The 22,848-nt window shown below is 43.7% G+C and overlaps 1 protein-coding gene across 1 annotated transcript; it reads right to left on the bottom strand.

The window, feature by feature from the left end:
• Nucleotides 1-3,554: 3,554 nt before the first annotated feature.
• NDUFAF4 (NADH:ubiquinone oxidoreductase complex assembly factor 4) lies at nucleotides 3,555-18,457 on the bottom strand. Its single transcript, XM_083177015.1, has 3 exons — nucleotides 18,193-18,457; nucleotides 13,862-13,959; nucleotides 3,555-4,769 (listed from the first exon to the last, which is right to left on the bottom strand). The coding sequence occupies exons 1-3, from the start codon at nucleotides 18,326-18,328 to the stop codon at nucleotides 4,473-4,475; spliced, it is 531 nt and encodes a 176-aa protein (XP_083033141.1). The 5' UTR covers nucleotides 18,329-18,457; the 3' UTR covers nucleotides 3,555-4,472.
• Between the last annotated feature and the right edge of the window lie 4,391 nt (nucleotides 18,458-22,848).

Below are 22,848 nucleotides of genomic sequence, written 5' to 3'. Positions count from 1 at the left end.
CCAAACATGACAAAAAACTCCTTGTACTATTGTCGGCGGTGGGCAGAAAGGCTATCCTACAACAGTGGATACAGGACACGGCGCCCTCCCTAGAGATGGCAACCTCTAGACTACTCTTCCTATTTACCATGGACTGGCTGGAGGCATCTCTACACAAGGAATCTATGACCCCGGCCCTGTTTGGGGTATGGAACAAATACATTCAGATTCTGCCCCAGAGAACAAAAGAGGCCATCCAGACCTGCTTCCAGTCCACCTCATGGTATAGTCTTCAACTCCTTCAAAATAGACCCCCCATAATTATCTAATTATTAGGCCCAAGCTACCCCTCATTCACTCATCTACTCTCTTTCCCTTGTGTTCTCCTTTCCCTCTCCTCCTCCTCTCTGCCAAAGGCTGGATCAGTCCATAGATGGGTCCTCGGGTTGAAGTTGGAAGCGGACTGTTAAGGTTTTATTCTTTAAATATATACACAATTTTACTTTTATTTTTATCTTTCTTTATTTTCTTTTTCTCTTTTCGGATTGGTTATTTTTTCCTTTTTTAGTTTCGTATAGTTACTTTTGTTATTGTTGCTAATTCTTGGTAACCCAATTTCATTGATTGGTGATACTATCTAACCTCATGCAAACCATTACCAATTCTAAACCAATATTAGGCTTAATATTGTAGTAATGCCAAGGTTACCAGGACATATTCTTTTTCATTATCTATGTTTGTCATGGAAAATTTGGAAAATGGTGAGTTGTTCCTCACTCAATGCCTTTGTACTAATCTTAATGCATATGTTTGTCGAGATTCGGGATAGACTGCCATGGGCCGCAGAAAGGCAGGAATATTCTTTTTATATGGGATGCAAAGCTCTCCAAATATCTATTAAATTAAGTCTTTCAGAGAATGCTGGGATACCTAGTTTAGGGAGGCGGTATGGTAAGCGGGTGGAATTTGAACGGTCTAAGGTTTTGTCTGATATCAAATTGAAGTCACCACCTATTATGATGGTAGAGTCTGTGTGTGGGGACAATTTGGCAATCAGGGTCTGGAAAAACTGCTGTGAATACTTGTTAGGGGCGTATACATTTCCCATGAGGAAGACCTGGCCCTCCAATTTAAGTTTGGTGAGAGTATATCTGCCCTGGGGGTCCACAATGTTTTGTATAATATCATGTTGTATGTGTTGTTTAATGAGAGTGACCACACCCCTAGATTTCGAATTATATGGACTCGAGCCTATCACCCGCCAGCCCAGCATGTTCAATTTGAGTACCTCCTCGGCTTTTAGATGTGTTTCCTGAAGGAACGCTAGTTGGATTTCTTGCTTGTTGAGGTATGATAGAAGTTTTCTTCTTTTAGCTGGAGAATTGAATCCACCAACGTTCCAGGATCCTATCTTCAGATTGAAGTTAGTATCTGGTAGAGTAGGACACGATCCTTGCAGACCTGAAAGAAAATTTGACAGGGGGGGAGGGAGACACTAGGGTAGAGACAAACAGGGGGGAACAAGACTAGAACATATTTACATTTGGCATCTGTGTTCCTGGGGACATCTACTAATCGTGTAATATTTCTTGTTTCACAAATTATTGTTACCATGGAAAGAGATGCCCCTCTTCCAGTATTAAGGGAACCGTAAGAAGTATCTATAACCCTAGATAACATCAGGGATCTTACAAGTGAACTCTTATACTATAATTGTTTAACTTAAAATATCAAGAAGTAGGAGGAGGGCGGGCAGCTCCTTCCCCATCCAGCCCCAAGCCATATTGCTATCGGGATACTGACATGGCTACACTAAAATATGTTGTGTCTATATTAGTTTTATTTTCTCAATCAGTCTTATTATATATATTATTTTTTTTTTTTTGTTCCTCTCTCCGTTATCATTTTTTTATTTATTCTATTTTTTAATTTTTATTTTATTTTTTTTGTCTTTGTTTTCCATATTATTTGACATGTATATTTTTTTTTTTTTTTGTTAATCATGTCCTGCTCTTTACCATCAACAAAAAACAAAAAAACCCAGGGTAAAAGAGAACAGTAAAACATATATTTTTTTTTTTTTATTTTTTTTTTCCCAGCTTAATTTCCTTTTTCTGGCAATATGATGTAGGCGTCATTCCAATCATTATTGTCATTATGGATCTAGTATCTAGCTGAACCTTTAAACATTAAGCATCAACATTTGGATGGCTGTGAGTTATGAGTGTCTCAGTATATCCAATTATTTATAAATAGGAATCTGACTATCTCCTATGAATGTATAGCATAAAAGAAACAAAGATTGAACGCTGAATTATGGGTAGATCTATTAACCGTCCTGTAAATGTGGATCAGTTGTAGACTTGGTCTGGGGAGCCCATAGGTGTAGGTGAGCAGTGTCCTGCAATAGCGGGTCAGCCTGAGCGGGAATAAACCGAGTCTTAACTGAAGGGTCAATATTCAACAACAGTCTTTCTTCAGGGCGCTTGGGTGCTAGGAGACGGGTCACTTATATCCTGATCCAGTGTGCGAGAAGATTCACGAAGGTATGCTTGGGCGTCTCTTGCAGATAAAAAGTCCTTATGGGATGAGCCTTCGTATAGTCGTAGTCTAGCTGGATAAAGTAAGCCAAATTTTTTGCCCTCTTTAACCAATTGAGTGCAAATCTCTGAAAAGGCTTTTCGGGCTCTGGTTAATTCCATGGAGTAGTCCTGGAAAATAAGGATTTTATGGCCTTCCCATATCAGATCTTTAGTGCGTCGTGAGGCGGCCCATATAGCTTGTTTGTGTAAAAAATTTAAACAGCGGAATAGGGTAACCCGCGGCCTGGGTTTATTGGGGGTAGGCGGAGGTCCCACCCTGTGGATCTGCTCAATAACGAGGTCTCGGCACTCCTGCTCTATACCTAATAAAGTAGGCAAGGTGTTTCTTGCAAAATGGTGCAGTGATGGTCCCTTTAAGGATTCAGGGAGACCCACAATTCTGACATTATTACGTCTTGATCTATTTTCGATTTCGTCAAGTTTGTTCCATATATGATGGTTTCAGTCCATCTACATCATGTGTGAGAACACCCACTGTATTCTCCATATTAGTGACTCTGTGTGTGATAGCCTTCATTTGTGCGGTTATATCTGCTACCGCTTGTGCTAGGAGCGGTGTCATGGTGGACTTGATTGCGTCCACCACCTCTCCATATGTGACAGGGGAGTCCAGTTGTCTGCGTACCTGTTGCGGAGAGCCCACTGTGTCTGCAGCAAGCTTCTTTGATGCGGGTGAAAGCGCGTCGCTCTCTGAGGATCGTTCCGGCGCCATGTTGGATGTCTGGCGTCTTTTTTCCTGTCTCGGCGCTAGCGCTTGTGCAGGTACTGCGGGTGCAGGGAATTTATCCATCGGGTGTGGGGAGGGTATGCGTCGGCTGGTGTAGCCTGTGGAAGCCGCAAGCAGCCTTTAAAAGGTTCGGCGGGGTTAGATGAAGCGGAGCTCCGGCGTCTACCTCCCTCACTCCATCAAGCGGAAACCGGAAGTCCTATGCAACGGTTTTAGTATCGATACTGTGTGCAACTCAATCAGGCCCAAACACATGTATGCCTTATAAATCTTTTTATTGTTTAACCTATACATTTAGTGTTCAGCATACACAGGGCTTCACACCCACTAAATACCATACCATCTTTTTTTAAATGCATCTAGAAGAAGAATAGGCTTCTGCCATCACTGAGTGATTGTCGTGTGGCTGGGACAGAGACTAAAAACATTCAAATTCCGCAGCCATTCCAATGTATGCACAAGCTGCTGACTAAGCTGGTTTTAACCAATCAAAATGTATTCAGGTTCTAATAAACAGCTAAATGCAAATATGTTATAGCTCTCCAAAACAGTCACACTAATTGCTAGTGGATTAGGTTTAGATACATCCAAGATTTCAGCATAAAACAAAAATTATACATATATACAAAATATATAAATTGTAACGTCCGGCACTCATTCAATCTGTGCTGCTATTTTTGCTGGTGGAAATAGTGACATTTGCCTATGATTTACCTATGGATTGCCAAAAGCATTTAAGGCATTTTTTTTATTTAAAGCCAGCTCTGTTTTGTCAGAAACCGATCAGCGAAAATGGCAGTGGATTGTCGCATTCATGTCATTTTCCCAACAATCCACGGCCGTTTTCACCAGTCCACCGACTTTTGGACGCTCCGATAATTGAATTCCGCTGTTGGATCGTACGAAAACAGCCCAGGATTCCGACTGTTGGGACGTTCAGACAGTCAGAATACCGGATTGAATATCCCCATAGTCAGACACACAACTCACTCCAGTGCCCTTTCTTCAATAACGGTAGCTCTAGATGGCATTCATACAGACTTCAAATTCCGTGAAATTTTGTCATGGGCTTACCAGTCCCCAAAACAAAAAAGTAAAAATGTACAGTCATAACGGCAGACAATAACATTAAACCTTCTACCTATAGCATGTACTATACAGTCCTATTCTTCAGCAATTTCTTTTTGACCTTGCCGTGGAATGACTGTCATATCAAAAGGTTTAAAATACTCCAGCATGGACTGTGTGTCCTTTATACTTAGGCTGTACTCTTCTGCTATTCTATCTTCCGTCCACGTTTTGGGGGATTGTTTGTAATTGTGCAAAATTGTCAAAGCCTCAATAAAAGAAAGGTTTCCTTTCTGAATTTTGTCCACATCTATTCCAAAAGCCATATTCCTCAGCATCTGGTTAGGAAGTCGGAACTCTCCTCTCTCAGAAATCTGAACTGCATGCTTCACCTAAATGAAGTCAGAGGGAAAACATATAAATGTTAGCAATCAGCCATTACAATAACAGCACTGATTTTGTACAATTTAGCTTTATGCCAACCAAACCTGGGTACTATTATTTATAAAGCACAAATAGTTTTCTTTGTGTCAATATTTATGTGCACTTTTAACTAGATTGACATTCTACCTGGCTACACTCTTGTGTGGATATTATGAATGTCGACACTGGCTTATCTATAATGGGAGCAAGGTGTGGGGGTGTCCATACACCCATGTAATCTTAATCACCTCTCCATGCGCCTGGCACCATCTGCGCAGCAGCAGACCTTACTGGGAAAATGGCCGCTTTCTTGTGATTCGCACTTTCGCAATAGATGTATCCTCAGGTGACATGTTCTCGAAGTGCGCAGTAGGCTCTGGCACAATGCACTTCTGAATTTCTACATTGTCAATGTAGACAATATAACTGCATGCCACGGAGGCACTCACACACCAGCTTCAACTTTACCATACTCAGCACTTTATTTACAAATAAAAAGATGGCAACTACTGAACAGATACATCTTTGTAAACTTTATTTTTCTTCAGAATAGATCATTGGCAGTTAGCTAGTTACCAAACAATAGAGAATATCTGGCCCCACAGCTGCATTATCTAGCAGACTGAATCAGGTAGAGGGGTGCAGAAAGAGGTCTACATATGTGGTAGCATGCATGTACTACATCAATACTCTATATATGTTGCTTTATACTAACAGTAAGTATAGGAATAATATACAAACTTTAGCTGTCCTGTTATACCCATCAAAATATACATTATTTATGCTACGGGTGAAATTTATTTAATGTAATGTAAAAAAAAAAAAGGATGAAACCGCAGTACCCGTGACACATCTAACCCACTAAATAATACATTTACTTAGAGGTTTTAAATCAAAATAAAAGTCAGCAAAGACACGTCATCTTCTCTACAGCGAAATACTCTAAATACTTATTTTCTGCCATCAGCTATTGGATGTACGTAGAAATACACTGGTGATGGTCTATTCACAAAAAGAAACCTTTACGAGTTTATACATGTGTAAGATCTATGTAAGCACCTTCTTATGGTCAACACAAAAGGGTGGAAATTATATATATATATATACACACACACACACACACACACACACACACACACACACTTAACATCGGCACTCACCTTTCCTAGTTTTGGGGTGCCCTATGGCTTGTGACCACATTGTTTAAACAGACATTGTAGGGGCTCTGCACACACTAAATTAACTGATAATAAATAGTGGAGATTTGGTTCATGAATTGATCAATGCATTTAAGCCTGCAGCCCCCTTCACGGGACCCCACTGTTCTGCAGGCCCTAACACTATTGCTGAAAATGGTACAATACACATAGCTATGACATTAATGTTTGATTCCAGGCATGCTATCTGGTCTAAAGCTCACAGCAGACTGTGCTTTTATAGGTGAGCAGCTACCAACACACCTGTCACTAATCATCTAGGGAAATGGTTAACATAAGCTATGGAATTGATCATGCATTGATCAATTCATGAACAAAATCTCCACTATTTATTATCAGTTAATTTAGTGTGTGCAGAGCCTCTACAATGTATAATATATATATATATATATATATATATATATATATATATATATATATATATTTATTTTTTTCACATTTATACTGGATATTGTGCTGGAAGATCTGTGGAGACAATTTTGGATGCCTTTTTGGGATACCAATTGGATGCAGGTACGAGATTGTTGGACACTTGTTTGCGTGAGACTCTATTTGCCATATTTGTGTATCAGTTTTTAATTTTTGACAATGATTGTAGCGCTGTATTGGTGAACGGCGACTTGCAGCACTCAGTAGTGCCCAATCTCTGGCACCTTCTGTGTTGCAATTAAATTGCATTGCTGGGTGGAACTTTGCCTGCTAGTCAGCCATGGCTTTTCTGCGAAACTGCAACTGATGCTGAATCATGCCCTATATCCATGAGTTACAAATGGAGCAGCAGCAGTCAGCCAGCTAGCCCGATCACCAGATCTCATGAGCTGGTGCAGGCTGGCGAACAGCAGCTCCATCTGACAGGGACGCATGAGCATCTCACTCGCTCATGCCTCCCCATCAGCAAGGCAGCAGGGAGCGAGGACAGGCTTAGACAGAGCGGGCAGAGGGCTGCTACAGCCTCTGACATAACTGGGTGCACAAGCGTCTCCTGCGCCCCCTTCTGTTAGAGGACGGCGGGTGGCAGCGATAAACGATAGAATCACCAGGAGCAGCTCAAATGAGAGCAGCTTCATCTGTATTGCAGTTTGCTATTGAATTGCATGGGTATCTGGAGCACGCTTTATGGAAATGCACGTAGTGTTAGCCTATGAACACAGGTCACAGAACCGGTAGCGATTGAATCTTCCCCTTTATTTTATAGTATCAGCATATTTTGAATGAATTTTACATTTTTTTAAATTACTTTAGAAGTATTTTTTCATTCACATCAGTCCCTGCAAGTGTAGCTTACAATTGATTCGCTACTATAAGAACACATACAGGTCTACCTACTGTACGCCTATCCTGAAATTATGCCAAACAGCCCACTTATCGCAAAACAGACTCTGGGGCAGATGTATTAAGCCTTGAAAAGAGATAAATGTGAGGGTATTAAAGAGTGATAAACATCCAGCCAATCAGCTCCTAACTGTCATTTTCAAACACAGCCTATAACATGACAGATTAGAGCTGATTGGCTGGAAGTTTATCACACTTTATCACCATCATGTTTATCTTTTTTTAAACGCTTAATACAGCTACCCCACTTTTACTTAGCCTGACCGAAATACTAGTGTGCACGCTTATCGTTAACTAGGTCATCTGTATATGCAGCTCAATTATACCTATATGGTCAACGACTGCATGTGCGAAGCGGGGACAGGATGAACGTTAGCGATATCATTCAGGGTGTATACACTATATAGTTTGCTAATAATGCTCATTAAGATAATAGAGCGAAAAGTCGAATAAAAAGATAAACAGGAATAACAACATGAGAATTGCACCAGGCATCTTGCATCCTATATCGCAAAAGAAATAGGTACAGGTGTGTCCACCCTAATTGTGTGCTGCATGCGTACGTATTGCAGGTGTGATTACTTGTAGAGCCTATGGATAGCGAGTGCGTACGCAGTACTCCCGCATGTCCGTGGGCACACTAGTTGTGGAAATAGACTCAGGATTGCTGTGCCTAGCGGCAAATATTAGTAGGGACTCATTTGTATATTGGAAGGCAATTATATAAAATCTAGCTACAGGGCATAGAGAGACGTAAATATTTATTTATACATACATACACACACATACATGTATATATACACACACACACACACACACACACGACAGTCGGAGATATTGGCACACATTGACTACCAGCCATAGACTAAACTTACCAAGGACCGCTTATGACTTGAATGTGTGTTAATTAGCAGTCTTATTTTATTTCTGCATGCTACTATTTTGTAAATGCTCTATGTAAGCACTATATAAATAAAAGTTAATAATAGATAAAATAACCTACCAGTAATATATTATATAGTATATATTTGGCATAAGATATAACTTCAGTTATAAATAAAACAGTTCTGTAGTAGTAGAGGCTACGAGAGGCCCTAACATGGAATCAAAAAAACATTGTATAGCCGGGGGAAAACAAGGTTAAATGTTTTCTGAAATAAGAGCGGCAGGGTAAATAGGGGAAGAAAGGTGTTGGTCTTCTTTGTCAAAATCAGCATGGCAATTGACAAATGGAACTGCAAGTTTCCATATTCATTATTTTTAAACTGAAACAGCAAGAGATCCATTCAGTGAAGTACACACTGTGACTTGGGAAATCTATAGGAGAGAAATCCATAATGGACCTCAAAGAGAGAGCATTAACAACAAGCAGGATTAGAACCCAAGCTACAAATTAAGGCAACACTGGTGATAAATGAGGTTGCTATTATGGTAGAAGATAATTGCAAAATGAAACCACAGTAATGAAAAATGTTAATGAAGGCTAAATAGCCAACAGGGGAATAAAAAAAAAAAAATTAGAGTGAGCAAGAAATGAACATAATTTTCTTAAAATCTAATTTACACCATTAAGATATTTGTTCAGAGATTTCATTAAACCTTAGAAGAAATAAATAACCTGGTTTAACCTGCAAAACCAAAAATTGCCGTTTAAGTCCAGTCACCATCTCTCTGGCATCACACAGGCTCCAGCAAAGAGGTCTTAAGAAACAAATGTAATTAAAATGTGACAATAAACAAGTGATTTATCACCAAACTCCCTGCAACAGTATAGCTACACACCTTGTTGCCATTACGGCCCTGGTTATCCATGATTAAACATGTCCCACAATGTTACAGACATTTAACTTACTACATATTCCATACTATGATGTTTTTCAGGGCCTTAACCTACCTACGTGTGTGCATTCCACATGTGCCTCTCCGGGAAGCTTAAAACAACACTTTACAGCACCTAATTTTCTGGTGTCCTTAATATCCCTAAACCAAACCCTGGACAGCAGTGAGTGGATTTGGATGTTTTAAATGAACGCTTCTGTTAATACTACTGGCATTGCCATGAAAGATTTTTAAGGGCATGTCTTTGTTCCATTTTATGGAAAAAGAAAAAACAGTTTCCATATAGTATGTGATACAAGGCAAGTGTTCCCCCCACAAAAGTCTGCCAGCCAGGTGGCATTAGGAATTACCTTGTTCAGGGCAATGTAATGCATTGTAACAATGAAAAATTTTGAAATCTAAAAACTAGTAAAATAATTACTGTAAAATAAATGACTTTTGCAGACATTGCCCATTGGGGGCTGAACATCGATATAACAGTGTTCGTCTGTGCATGCCGAGGCATAGCACATGTTTGGACTCTTTGATTGCACTTTCTGCAATGTTCCCGCTCTCCAAACTGTGTCCTACAGGTGGGTACACACTGGACGATATATTGTCCGATCGACTGAACGGCCGATATATCATATCACGTTAGCTGATAAACACAGCGGATGCCCGATATATCGTTCTGTGTGTAGGGCGATTCAACGACCGCATGAACAGCTGCTGCAGGAGACACTGATGAGTGACAGCTCAATGGGCCCGCCCAGTTGTGATGGCAGTCCCGACGAATGTCACAATAAGTAAGCGCAGAACAACTTTGGCCGCCACAAAATTGAAGCAGGATAGTGTCATGCAGCATGTAAAATAAGTTAGGTTGAGCACCTAAGATGTATGAAGCAGTGGACGAGTGAAGAAGCCCACTGCAACCAATCAGTTGCTACACATCATTTTATAGAAAGCCACTGGCACACTTCTCCACTCTTTTCCCTGCTTCATACATCTCTCCCAGTGCTATGCGCGGTATTATGTCTGACACTGGAGTGCGCTACAGTGCATGTGGTTACACAGACCAATGATTCCCAGGGGCAGGTCACATGACAAGTGACAGGTGGTCAGGACTGAGTGCTGTGGTGGCCATTTTAAGAAAATAGGAGCTGTGCTGGCTAACAGGATGGCTGCGTGTGTGCACTGTAGAATTATGCCATCCAGTGATATAGGCAGTACTGTGAGCTATGACCACCCTCTATGCCCCTCAGTGAAAGATGCAGGCTCTCTGGTTCTATCCAGCACCTAGGCTGAATAGAACCGGAGGGCGATCATACCATCTTTTTTAAGCTCTAGGAATGTTGCAGACAATCATTACAGTAACCAGAGCATACTTGCATTCTATGTGCAGCAAAACATACATCTGGAAACATAAAGCTGAAACACACGGGTGTATGAGGCATCAGTTCACACCTTCCAAACAAAAACACTCTGTTGCTTTTAGCAATAGAATACCCCTTTTACACGAGAGCCTCGACCCGGTTTATTGCTGTCCGGGCAGGGGCTTGTTGTAAATGGGCTGAACACGGGTGCTGTTCCCCGGCAATCTGACATGGGAAATGCTCAGGGTTGGACACGGGGCTTATCCGAAGTTAGGGCCTGTGTAAATGGTACTTATCCGGGTTATTTGACCCAGAGAACATCGCAAAGAGCGGATTGGTGCTTCTGTGGCTCTTGTAGATGATGTCATCTGCCGGAGACCCACACAGAGCAAATGACAGCACATCAAGCATCGCAGCAGCAGAAGCAGTGTTACCAGGCTGTTTGTAGCCAGTACCCTACACTACAGCAACAGTCTGTGCTGTAAGAACTCTGCACACTGTGTTTACAGTCTCATCTGCATCACCCTCAGCATGACTGTTTGTCAGACCCCAAACCTGACCTGCACCATCATGTGTGCTTCCAGCAACTGGTCAGATAAGGAGGTACATGAGATTCTGCAAATTAGTTAGGGAAGTGATGGAGTATCACAATATTGTGGCGATACTGGAATCCAGAGAAATCCATCGCAAGCAACAACAGGTTGTGAATACATTGAAATCTATACGGAAGCAGTTCAGCAAAGTGAATGACAATAAAAGCAGTGCTGCTGGCCGGATTGGGTGCACTATGACCTGTACTACAGTGCGTTTGGGAACACAGCCCTCTGCTACCCAGTAGCCCTGTCATCCTCGATTGGACTGCATTGCAGCCAGACGGACAATAGCCAGGATAGCCATGATGTACCGACTACCCAGGCCACTCAGCCGTCAATTGATGGCTATGCAAGAGAGACAAATGCCCTTTTTAGAACGCACATTTTCCCGTGCTTACATGCAGCCAGCACCACTTCCCCAACAGGCCGCTAACTACCCACCAAACCCATATGACCATTACACTACAGGGGTCAACTACATTCCTGGTATGTCTAGTAACACCCAACCAAACCAAGTCAACAGAATACAGAGGGCCCAATTTTAACTATGGCACTAGTGCTCCTAGCACTACAGTTACCAGAATTGAAGAAGGTTGCATACTCTTAAAAATAAAAATTCTAAAAGGTTGCACTTTATTTCTTTATATTTATGGCTGTGTGATTCCCTATAGGAGCAGTCATGTGGTTATGTTTTTTATAGGGAGTTTTATTATACCAGTGGTTCTCAAAGTCGGTCCTCAGGACCCCACACAGTTCACGTTTCCAGGTCAAAACATGCACTGTGTGGGGGTCCTGTGGACCAATTTCAGAACCTGTGCAATACAGGAGTCTGGTGGTATTTAATAGGAATTTAAGTTGTATGCTTTAAAAACATAAGCTGGTAAACAATACTGAAAGACAGAAACTAAAGGTGGCCATACACTTACAGATTTATCTTCAGATCTGGTTGGTTGGAACAAAAATCTGGTAATATCTGAATGACAGTTTGTCAGTTTTCCAGTATTTCCAAGCAAATGGTCAACTGTCATTTGCTCTCACCCATAACCATGGTTTTGTTCCAAACAGCCATATCTGAAGATAAATCTACATGTGTATGGGCACCTTAAGGCTGGGTGGCCATGAGATCGGCACTTGTGTATTTACACGGCGCCCATTACGTAGTCAGAATCAGCATAGTTTTCCCGCGGACAGCGTATCTGCAGAGTCAGCATCCCTGTCAGATTCGGTGTAGTGTTCCCATGGCCAGTCAGTGTTCCGTACCCACTATCTACGTCGGTGTGGAGTTGATTTAATAAAATGTGGCGAGCGCAGTGAGCTACCGAGCCCAAAGCGTGGCGAGCCCCGCGAGGGGACTCGGATTACTTTACATGTAATCTGCATCCGCTCACCACGCTTCGGGCTCGGTGGCTCGCCACACTTTATCAAATCAACTACACGCCGACGTGGATAGTGGGGGTATGAAAAGGTCGGGAGGACCCGTAACGTGTCCGCTCGCCACGCTTCGGGCTGGCGTGGGGGTTTCAAATGGAGGCATATGCCAGTATGTAACATGGCTCACTGGCAAATGCCTCCTTTATTGTGCATCAGACGCACTTGCCTCTGCACCCCCTCTTTGTGCAGGAGATGCACGCGCTACCGAACCCCTAACCCTGTCGGCAGGGTTACTTTATCCTGCCGCAAAAGTTACTCAGATGCAGGAGCGTCTCAGACACTCCTGCATCTCAGACAGATGGAGCGCCTCTCCGCCGGCGCCCGCATGATCCCCTCTCCGCCGGCGTCCGCCAGCAGAGAGGGGATCATGCGGGCGCCGGCGCTGTGTGAGAGGTGCTCACTAGGCTTGCCATGGAGGACGGGGACAGAGCCATGGATGCCGGGGACAGAGCTAGGGACACTGAGGACAGAGCCGGGCTGCCGCGGAGTCACTACGTTAGGCAGCCGTTGGGCTGCCGCGGAGTCACTACGCTAGCTACGCTAGGCAGCCTTAGGCTACGCTGAAAGCCGGGCGCCGTGCTATTACACAAGTACCATGAGATCTACCAACAGTCCACGTTTTCCAAATCACCTAGCTGGTGCAAGCTGTAGTCATTACTAACTGTCATATTTTCAAACATGCTGCATTCATTCCTACTATAGATCCACAGGTTACCCAAAAACATGAACTGTTGATAGATATTGAGGACCGGTTTGGCCACCCCTGAACTAACAAAAGGAAAAATATGGTTTGCAATAAAGGGGTTTCAATATACATCCAAGTCTGTCTGTTGTTACCCAGTTTGTTTTATCACGGTCTACTATTGTAAAGCGCAACGGAATCTGCTGTGCTATATAAGAAACTGTAAGTAAATAAATATACCAATGAACTAGAGATGCAGGTACAGATGGAGCCACGCTTATTCAACCCGCTGGCGTGTCAGAGGGTTCCATCTTGGCATGCCATACACTGAGAATTGCCCCATTTACAGCAATGGTACGCTCATGCATCCCTATCTTGACGAACATTGTGCTGAGACGGAATGACCTGGTGCACCGGTGGGTTGGATAAGCACAGCTCTTTCTATATGCCAAACTGCCAAATACGGTTTACCTAGGAGATGAAAGAACAAGCGAAATACTGCAGTTAACAAATATTAAAAATGTATTAAAAGAAAAAGGTTCAGAGAAAGGAAACAAATGAAGGACTGAGGAACCCTATTAAATTACACTACAAAGAAAATAATCCATAGGTTACCTCAGCTGATGGGTCTGACGAATCAACATAAACATCTTTCAGCCGTGATAGAAGCTGCTCATCCTTGAGGTGAATTTTATTCTGGATGTCAGGGTGCTCTAACAGAAGGCAACACAGAAAATAAAATATAAATAAAAAAGGAAAATTATTCCGTTTTCACTGACAAATATAGTATCATCTACTAGCAGTCGTAATTGACATAACAGATCTTTTGTTAAATTGTCTGACCCGGGCTGGACCCGTGTTTGCAATCTGAAAGCAGTAAAAGTAAACTGTTGATGTTCAGGTGCTCAAACAAGTCTGAATGAACGGGACATAGGAGTGTTACAATTTTAGCCCTTTAAATTGGGACACTCATGATTTACACAGGTTCTGTGGCTGGCTGGCTTCAATAAAGTTGTAAGAACAACAATCGGGTGCAATAATGCTGGCTTCAAGACTGCATCTCATCTGGTTTTAATCTGCCACAGAACATGTGCAATTCATGAATGTCCTGATTTAAAAGGGATAGTATGGTAAGCCTAGCCATAAATGTATACTTAAGGTGCGTACACACGGGGGGAGATATATTGCTCAGCCATATATTGCTAGTAATATATTGCTGAGCAATCTATTGCTCAGTGTCTCCTTTTCATCAGCGACCAAAGATGGTCGCTGATGAAAAAGAACCTCTGCTGGCGGTGCCTCAGAGGTAATCAGCTTGCTCCTGCGACCAGCGATTACAATGGGGCAGAAAATGGGAGCACGCACCCGGCGATTCATCGCCGGGGCACACTTCCATCACTGGCAATATGGTCGCCTGCGACCATATTCCCAGCGATTATAGCCCCTATCGCCCCCGTGTGTACACAGGATTAGGGTTACGGATTAAAGGGTTGACAGTGTCTATATAGGCAGTCAAAGAGTCAACATTAACAAGGTTGACAATGACAAAAGATTGGCAGCGGTTGAAACATGAGAATGTCGACATACGTTTTTCACTTTTTATATGTTGATACAGACACCTGAGTACGCGGACCCACAATTAGTGTCACATCACTTGGATGTTAAAGTATGAAAAAGTGCAAAAAAAAAAAGAAGAAAAATCATGAAAAACTCATGTTGACCTTTTCATGTGGAAAATATTGCCATTTCAACCTAGTGCATGATGATCTTTTGGTGTCGCCTTTTTTGACGGTCTATGTCAGGTGTGGGGAACCTTTTTTGTGCCAAGGGCCTTTTGTATGGGGGAAAAAATCCTATGTAAAAATTTCTCTTACAAATTGTCCTGCTGCAGCCTTCCCACGCTCCAGCAGCCGCTGCTGAATAGGACTGACAGTCTCCGGCTGCTGCTGATTAAGAGGAATCTCGCAAGAACTACCGACCTCTCGCGAGAATTCCCTGTACTTGACTCCCGGCAAAGCCGATGGGCAGGCCACTCAGACCGGCTACGGGCCTGAGGTTCCCCACCCCTGGTCTATGTAGATGCCGTCAACCTATCATCCAGACACATCTATTATGAATACTTAAACCCAACTTTGCATTTAGGCATATCTCAAATACATTGATTTGTACAGGTTTCTCCCCATAGAAATGACTAATTATATAGGATTTTAAATGTAGAAAGATTCACATCAACATAGCGTGGTACCTTTAAAATAAGGCAGTTTAATAAAAAAAAAAAGTTTAAAACACTGACATTTCAAACAACAAGTGCAGAACAAGTATAACAGCAGGTGTGCTGCGATCAGCTGCCATAGACACAAAGCTCAGCATAACGGGTCCTGGGTACTTACAGGGGGTATGGATCATTGGATAGACAGCAACTAGGTCGAGAAGCATTAGGTCGAAATCACTAGGTTGACATGACTGAAGGTCGACAGGGTCATTGGGTCGACATGGGGTTCTTTTTCACTTTTTTGTCCCGAATGTCAACGCAGTCGAAATGGACACTGAAACATAGCACTGCTGCGCTCACTATGCTTCGGGCACGGTGCCTCACTACACTCGGCACACTATTTTTTTCTCCCACCACACTCTAGTGCAGGGCTGGGCAACACTGGCCCTCCAGATGTTAGTGAACTACACATCCCAGGATGCTTTGCATTAGTTTTGCTATGTGGCCATGCTGAAACTGATGCAAGGCATGCTAGGATGTGTAGTTCATCAACATCTGGAGGGCCGGTGTTGCCCAGCCCTGCTCTAGTGGATGGTAGGGCATGAAATACAGCCTGTCGTCACATGTCGGTTCCAAAATAAGTGAAAAACACCATGTCGACCTTTTGACTGTTGACCTTCCCCATGTCGACCTAATAACCCTGTTGACCTAACCCATGTTGACCTAATAACCATATGCCCTTACAGGACTTCAGATTCTAGGCTGACAGAGTCCAGATTTCCTCAAGTCTCGATGACGTCACTAATTAAACGCTATCATACTACATTGATGCATACTCACCTGCTAAACCAGAATGGTTGCCCCCCTTTCCCGGAAAGGAGGGCAACTTCCACTTGGCAGTGGGGTTGCAGGGGACCTTTTTTTCTGCATGTAAAATCCTACACATCAAGTGATTTCTATAAAGAAAACCTGTCCAATTAGTGGATTTCAGTTATACAGGTTGAGTATCCCGTATCCAAAATGCTCGGGACCAGGAGAATTTTGGATAACGGATTATTCCGTATTTCGGAATATTTTAATATTTCAATGATGTATTTTGAAGTATCTTGCATTTATGCTGTATAAACACATAATATACACACAAATATATTTTATTACCACATAAAATACACACAAATATATTTTATTTGTTCAAAAAACAAGGTTTCAAAACGTGAAACAAAATGTGTGTACTATCTCAGCACTGAATTTGAATGCCAAGCAATCATTTTCTTGTACATATATAGTGCCAGTTACATATCATGTCCTCAGTAGTGCTGTTACAAATGTCCCCAGTGAGTTTTTAGCAAAAAAAAAAAATTTTTTTCACTTTCTGGAATGTCCGTATTTCGGAATAATTCGGATAACGGATATTCGGATACGGGATACTCGACCTGTATCTAAAAGCCCAGTGGGACACTAGTAAGAATAATATGGTGCATGCACAGTCCTCTTTCCTCTCCTTTGTGGTGGAAGCCTCAGGGAAAAAAATATAAGCTTTTTTTAAAACACAAAGATGACAAAACACAATGGGGTTAATTCTATTCAGAACGACGTGAATATAACTATTCTAATCAGAGTGCTGCTAACACCGATTAGTGGATTTCTACTCGCACTTATCCTGGGATGCAAGCAGAAACCAGACAAAACTAGGGTGGCAATGCTATTTTGTGCCCTAGCGTAGAGCACCAGATCATAGTAGGCACTTACTGTAAGTCGGAAAATGGTGGTACTCACGACACGTGTACAGGCCTTCCCTGACCTAGCAGTGCACAGATTGGATTAGCTCTGGGAGGTCCCTCCTGGCACTAGTCACATCATGCAAAATAGAACTGACCCCAATAGGTCCGAAGACAGAGTTTATTACATGAACTTATTCCCACAGAATTAGTAACTGTGGGTGTGCATGGTCCTTACCAGTGTGGGTCAGCATTCTCACAGTGGCAATCCACAAAAAGGTATATATTTAACACAGTTGTATTTATATTTAAAGTTTTAGTGGTATATGGTTGATATAGCCAATGGGTTGACACCTACCAGTCAACATGCACAAGGTCATTTTGGGGGGGGGGGGGGGGGCATTTTAATGCATTAACATCCACGTGGACTCTCGAAAGGAGAAATTGTGCTGAGTGGAGCACCTTGCCTGAAGCATGGCGAGCGAAGTGAGCCAATTAGAGGGTATGCAGTACACTAAACGTACACCCAAAACAAATGTCGCCCTTTTGCTTAAGTCAGCCTTGTGCATGTTGACCATTTGGTGACCACCTATTGACTACAGTGTCTACCATTTTGACCATAAAGAGCTGTGGAATATGTATGCGCCATATAAGAAACTTAATAAATAAAAAAATAACCAGTTTCAGTAAGATATTCAGACAGGTAAAACTGAGTTGGCTCACTATCACAGAGAAACACACACTTCTTAGTGACAGTGACCTCTAGCCTGACAACCAGTGTGCACAAGACAAGACTACAACTCCCAGAAAGCACCATAACAGCCGGATTTTGCTTCCGGTTACTGGAACACATGTGAATGAGTAGGTCATCATATGCCGTCACCGTGCGCTGTGTGTCCCTGCCAGCACTAGAGGTCACACAGACACCCGGCAGCAGCATCATTCACACCCCTCTGCGAGTGATCCCCGGCCACTATGAGGGGCGTGTGACTCGGCGCCGGAGTGTGAGCACTCACCTGTGATAACCGCTTGCAGCGTCTGCTTGGCGGCCGGGTACATTGGCGCTGCGCTCGGTCTCTCCTTCTCTAGGAGCCGCTGCGCTCTGTTCTCCACGTTAAAGTTCCTCACAGCGCGGACAAGTTTGGATCCCATGTTTGGTGCCCGGGCTCCAGCGGCATAGATCCCGGGGAGGAGGGAGGGGGCAGTTTGTCATCCAGCAGCTGGGAGGGGACAGCGGGTGACAACTTCCTCCTGTGCTCCCTGTATATTTCCCCTTCAGTTACTGTTACTGCATTGTGAAATAGCACTTTTTAAATTATGCCAGCTAGTTCCTCTTCTGCAAATGTAACTATTTTCCCCCCTATAGGTCAGGAGCGGAATTAGAAGTGTATTTAGCCCATTTATTATGTTGTGTCTTCATCCACTTCTGTTTATGTACGTTTTGGTCCACCTTGCTAATCAGATACTAAAGCTGAAGTGGATTTAGCCCATTTAATATACTGTGTCTAGAATCACTTCTGTTTATGTAAGTGTTTGCCCCTTGCTAGTCAGATACTAAATATGAAAGATATTTGGCTCAATTTATATAAAGGTCGACATGGGATTTTTTACTGTGTTTTTTTTTTTTTTTACCCGAATGTCGACAAAGTCGACATGGGCACAGGATTAAATACACCGCATCTGCTCGCCATGCTTTGGGCTCGGCACACTATTTTATTCTCCCACCATGCCCTAGTGGATGGTAGGGCATGAAATACCGCCTGTCGGCACATGTTGTGTCAACATGGACACTGTAACGTACCACCGCATCCCCTTGCTGCGCTCGGACACTATTTTATTCTCCCACTATGCCCTAGTGGATGGTAGGGCATGAAATAACACCTGTCGGCACATGTTGGCTCAAAAAACAGTGAAAAACCCAATGTCGACCCAATGCTTGTGTCGAGCTAATGACCTGACCCATATGCCCCCCACTGTGCAGCCTGCTCCCCATGTGCCCCACTGTGCAGCCTGCTCCCCATGTGCTCCTCCCTGCAGCCTGCCCCCCATGTGACCCCCCCTGCAGCCTGTTCCCCATGTGCTCCCCCCTGCGCGCCTGTCCCCACTGTGCAGCCTGCTCCCCATGTGCCCCCACTGTGCAGCCTCCTCCCCATGTGCTCCCCCTGCAGCCTGCTCTCCATGTGCCCCACTGTGCAACCTGCTCCCCATGTGCCCCCCACTGTGCAGCCTGCTCCCCATGTGCCCCCCACTGTGCAGCCTGCTCCCCATGTGCCCCCCACTGTGCAGCCTGCTCCCCATGTGCCCCCCACTGTGCAGCCTGCTCCCCATGTGCCCCCCACTGTGCAGCCTGCTCCCCATGTGCCCCCCACTGTGCAGCCTGCTCCACATGTGCCCCCCACTGTGCAGCCTGCTCCCAATGTGCCCACACTGTGCAGCCTGCTCCCAATGTGCCCACACTGTGCAGCCTGCTCCCCATGTGCTCCCCCCTGCAGCCTGCTCTCCATGTGCCCCCACTGCAGCCTGCTCATGTAATTAAAAGCACTGCAACGGGAAGAATTCAGCAGCAGAATGGCAGATCAGCTAGTAAATTTACTTCCTGGCTCAAAATTATGGTCACGTGGTGTGTCACATCATACTGGTACGAGTAAAGAGAAGGAGACACTACCCTCCTCCCATCACACACACAGCTCTCTCCTGTTTTTTGTCACTGTGCTGCCAGGCAGTTTGCAAAATGCCCCTGTGTTACTAGTTACACTAATGCAACAGCGGACACACGCTGTATCTGGGTGCACAATTGGGGGGAGATTCAAGATTGATTGGACGATGGTGAGGAGGTGCGCACTGCTCAGATCCCCTGTACGAATGCCTTTCGGTGAGTGTCACACTCACGGAGGCGTTTGCACATTGAGGGAGGGGAAGCTACAGGGGAACTCACAATGGGGCGGATGTATTACGCCTGGAGAAGAGATAAAGTGGAGATATAGTGAAAGGCGATAAACAGTGGCGTATCTTGTGTAAGGCAGCCCTCGCTGCCGCTTGGGGGAGCGGGGACTGTGTGGGCGCCGGCACCTGCGGGCACACACTGAGAAATCATCTCAGTGAATGACGTCTGAGCATACACACCACTGCGGCGCGCGCTGGTAGGAGGAGGGACAGTGTTTGTGATGTGCTCTCCTCCTGCTCCAGCGGCGCCGTTCTATATGATGATGTCCGGGCAGGGTTTCAGAGAGGCAGACAGTGCACTCTCCTGCTGCGGCTCCCTCCCAATCCCCGTACCTCCGCCGGTGGGGTCAGCACGGCATCAGCGGCAGGAAGTTACATCCGGGGCCGTGGCTGCTTACAGCCGCTCCTCCCGCCTGGAATGAGGAAACAGGAGCACCCCTAGCAGCAAGTGAGAACCGTAAGTGCACCTGGAGGTGGTGGCGGGGGAGGGGTACATGTAGTTCATTGCCATGTAGTGTAGTTACTGCCCATATACTGCCCATGATAGAGCCTCTTGGCAGGGGGGGGGGGGGGGGTCGGGTAGTGGGGCTATTGATATGGACCCTAATTGAGAGTGTGTGTGTGTGGGGGGGGGGGGGAGACATTATTCTAGTTCATTCTTTCTGACAAAATCCTTCTTAGATGGACAAAACCATGTGCACTGCAGAGGGGCAGATGTAACATGTACAGATAGAATTAGATTTGGGTGAGTTATTTTGTTTCTGTGCAGAGAAAATACTGACTGCTTTATTTTACACTAAAATATAGATCTCACTTTGAAGAAAAACCCCACCCAAATCTAATTCTCTCTGCACAAGTTACATCTGCCCCACCCGCAGTGCACATGGTTTTGTCCATCTAAGAAGGATTTTGTCAGAAAGAATGAACTAGAATAACCCCCTATATGAGGTGGGCATGCCATGTATGTACAGGGAATCAGTGTATGTATGTATGTATATATGTATGTATGATGGAGACAGTGTACAGTATGTATGTATGTATGTATGTATGTATGTATGTATGAGGGAGACAGTGTATGTATGTATGAGGGAGGCAGTGTATGTATGTATGTATGTATGAGGGAGACTATGTATGTATGTATCTATGTATGAGGAATACAGTGTATGTATGTATGTATGAGGGAGGCAGTGAATGAATGTATGTATGTATGTATGAGGGAGACAGTGTATGTATGTATGTATGTTTGTATGTATGAGGGAGACAGTGTATGTATGTATGTATGTATGAGGGAGACAGTGAATGTATGTATGTATGTATGAGGGAGACAGTGTATGTATGTATGTATGTATGAGGGAGACAGTGTATGTATGTATGTATGAGGGAGACAGTGTATGTATGTATGTATGAGGGAGGCAGTGTATGTATGTATGTATGTATGTATGAGGGAGACAGTGTATGTATGTATGTATGTATGTATGTATGAGGGAGGCAGTGAATGTATGTATGTATGTATGTATGTATGTATGAGGGAGACAGTGTGTGTATGTATGTATGTATGTATGTATGTATGAGGGAGACAGTGTATGTATGTATGTATGTATGAGGGAGACAGTGTATGTATGTATGTATGTATGAGGGAGGCAGTGAATGAATGTATGTATGTATGTATGTATGTATGTATGAGGGAGACAGTGTATGTATGTATGAGGGAGACAGTGTATGTATGTATGTATGTTTGTATGTATGAGGGAGACAGTGTATGTATGTATGTATGTATGTATGTATGAGGGAGACAGTGTATGTATGTATGTTTGTATGTATGTATGAGGGAGACAGTGTATGTATGTATGTATGTATGTATGTATGTATGAGGGAGACAGTGAATGTATGTATGTATGTATGAGGGAGACAGTGTATGTATGTATGTATGTATGTATGTATGAGGGAGGCAGTGAATGTATGTATGTATGTATGTATGTATGAGGGAGACAGTGTATGTATGTATGTATGAGGGAGGCAGTGAATGTATGTATGTATGTAGGTATGATGGAGACAGTGTGTGTGTGTGTATGTATGTATGTATGTATGTATGTATGTATGAGGGAGACAGTGTATGTATGTATGTATGTATGTATGTATGTATGAGGGAGACAGCGTATGTATGTATGTATGAGGGAGGCAGTGAATGTATGTTTGTACAGTATTTATGAGGGAGGCAGCATATGTATGTAATGTATGTATGTAATGTGAGACCCCACTCCCACCCATCTCTTTCTCTCTCCCTCCCTTGTGCACTCTCTCTCACTTCTCACATCCCTCCCTCTGGAGAGATGCCGGCGGCTGATCTCTCACATGCTGACAGCCACACACTCAGCTGGGCTCCTTCACCCCAAGCCCTGACCTCATCCCCCATTAATGGAGACCAACTGGGTCATCACTAATCTGTCACTGCCAGCCCCAGGTACATGCAGTATTATTCCCGCTCCCCCAGCACCTGCATATATATATATATACATTTTTATATGGGGGGGGGGGCACCACAAAATTTTATGGCAGGGGGGAGCAAAATTTATAGTTACGCCACTGGCGATAAAGCACCAGCCAATTAAGTCTCAACTGTCATTTTCAAACACAGTTCATTTTCTGGTGCTTTATATCCTTTCACTTTATCTCTACTATCTCTCGATCTCTTCTCCGGGCTTAATACATTTTGCCTCACTTGGTCACCC

Source organism: Crinia signifera, chromosome 3 (genome assembly GCF_055691185.1).
Source record: "Crinia signifera chromosome 3, ASM5569118v1, whole genome shotgun sequence".
Classification (NCBI taxonomy): Eukaryota; Metazoa; Chordata; class Amphibia; order Anura; family Myobatrachidae; genus Crinia; species Crinia signifera.
Note: the sequence above shows the minus strand (reverse complement) of the source record. Positions and strands in the feature narration are given on the sequence as shown.

What these genes read in the sequence shown, in the direction of transcription:
- NDUFAF4 (XM_083177015.1), bottom strand. Translation starts at nt 18,328, where the DNA reads ATGGGATCCAAACTTGTCCGCGCTGTGAGGAACTTTAACGTGGAGAAC. An exon ending in GCTGCAAGCGGTTATCACAG is followed by an intron (nt 13,960 to 18,192) that starts GTGAGTGCTCAC and finishes GCCTTCTGTTAG; the next exon opens with AGCACCCTGACATCCAGAAT. An exon ending in CGTCAGACCCATCAGCTGAG is followed by an intron (nt 4,770 to 13,861) that starts GTAACCTATGGA and finishes GACTTCATTTAG; the next exon opens with GTGAAGCATGCAGTTCAGAT.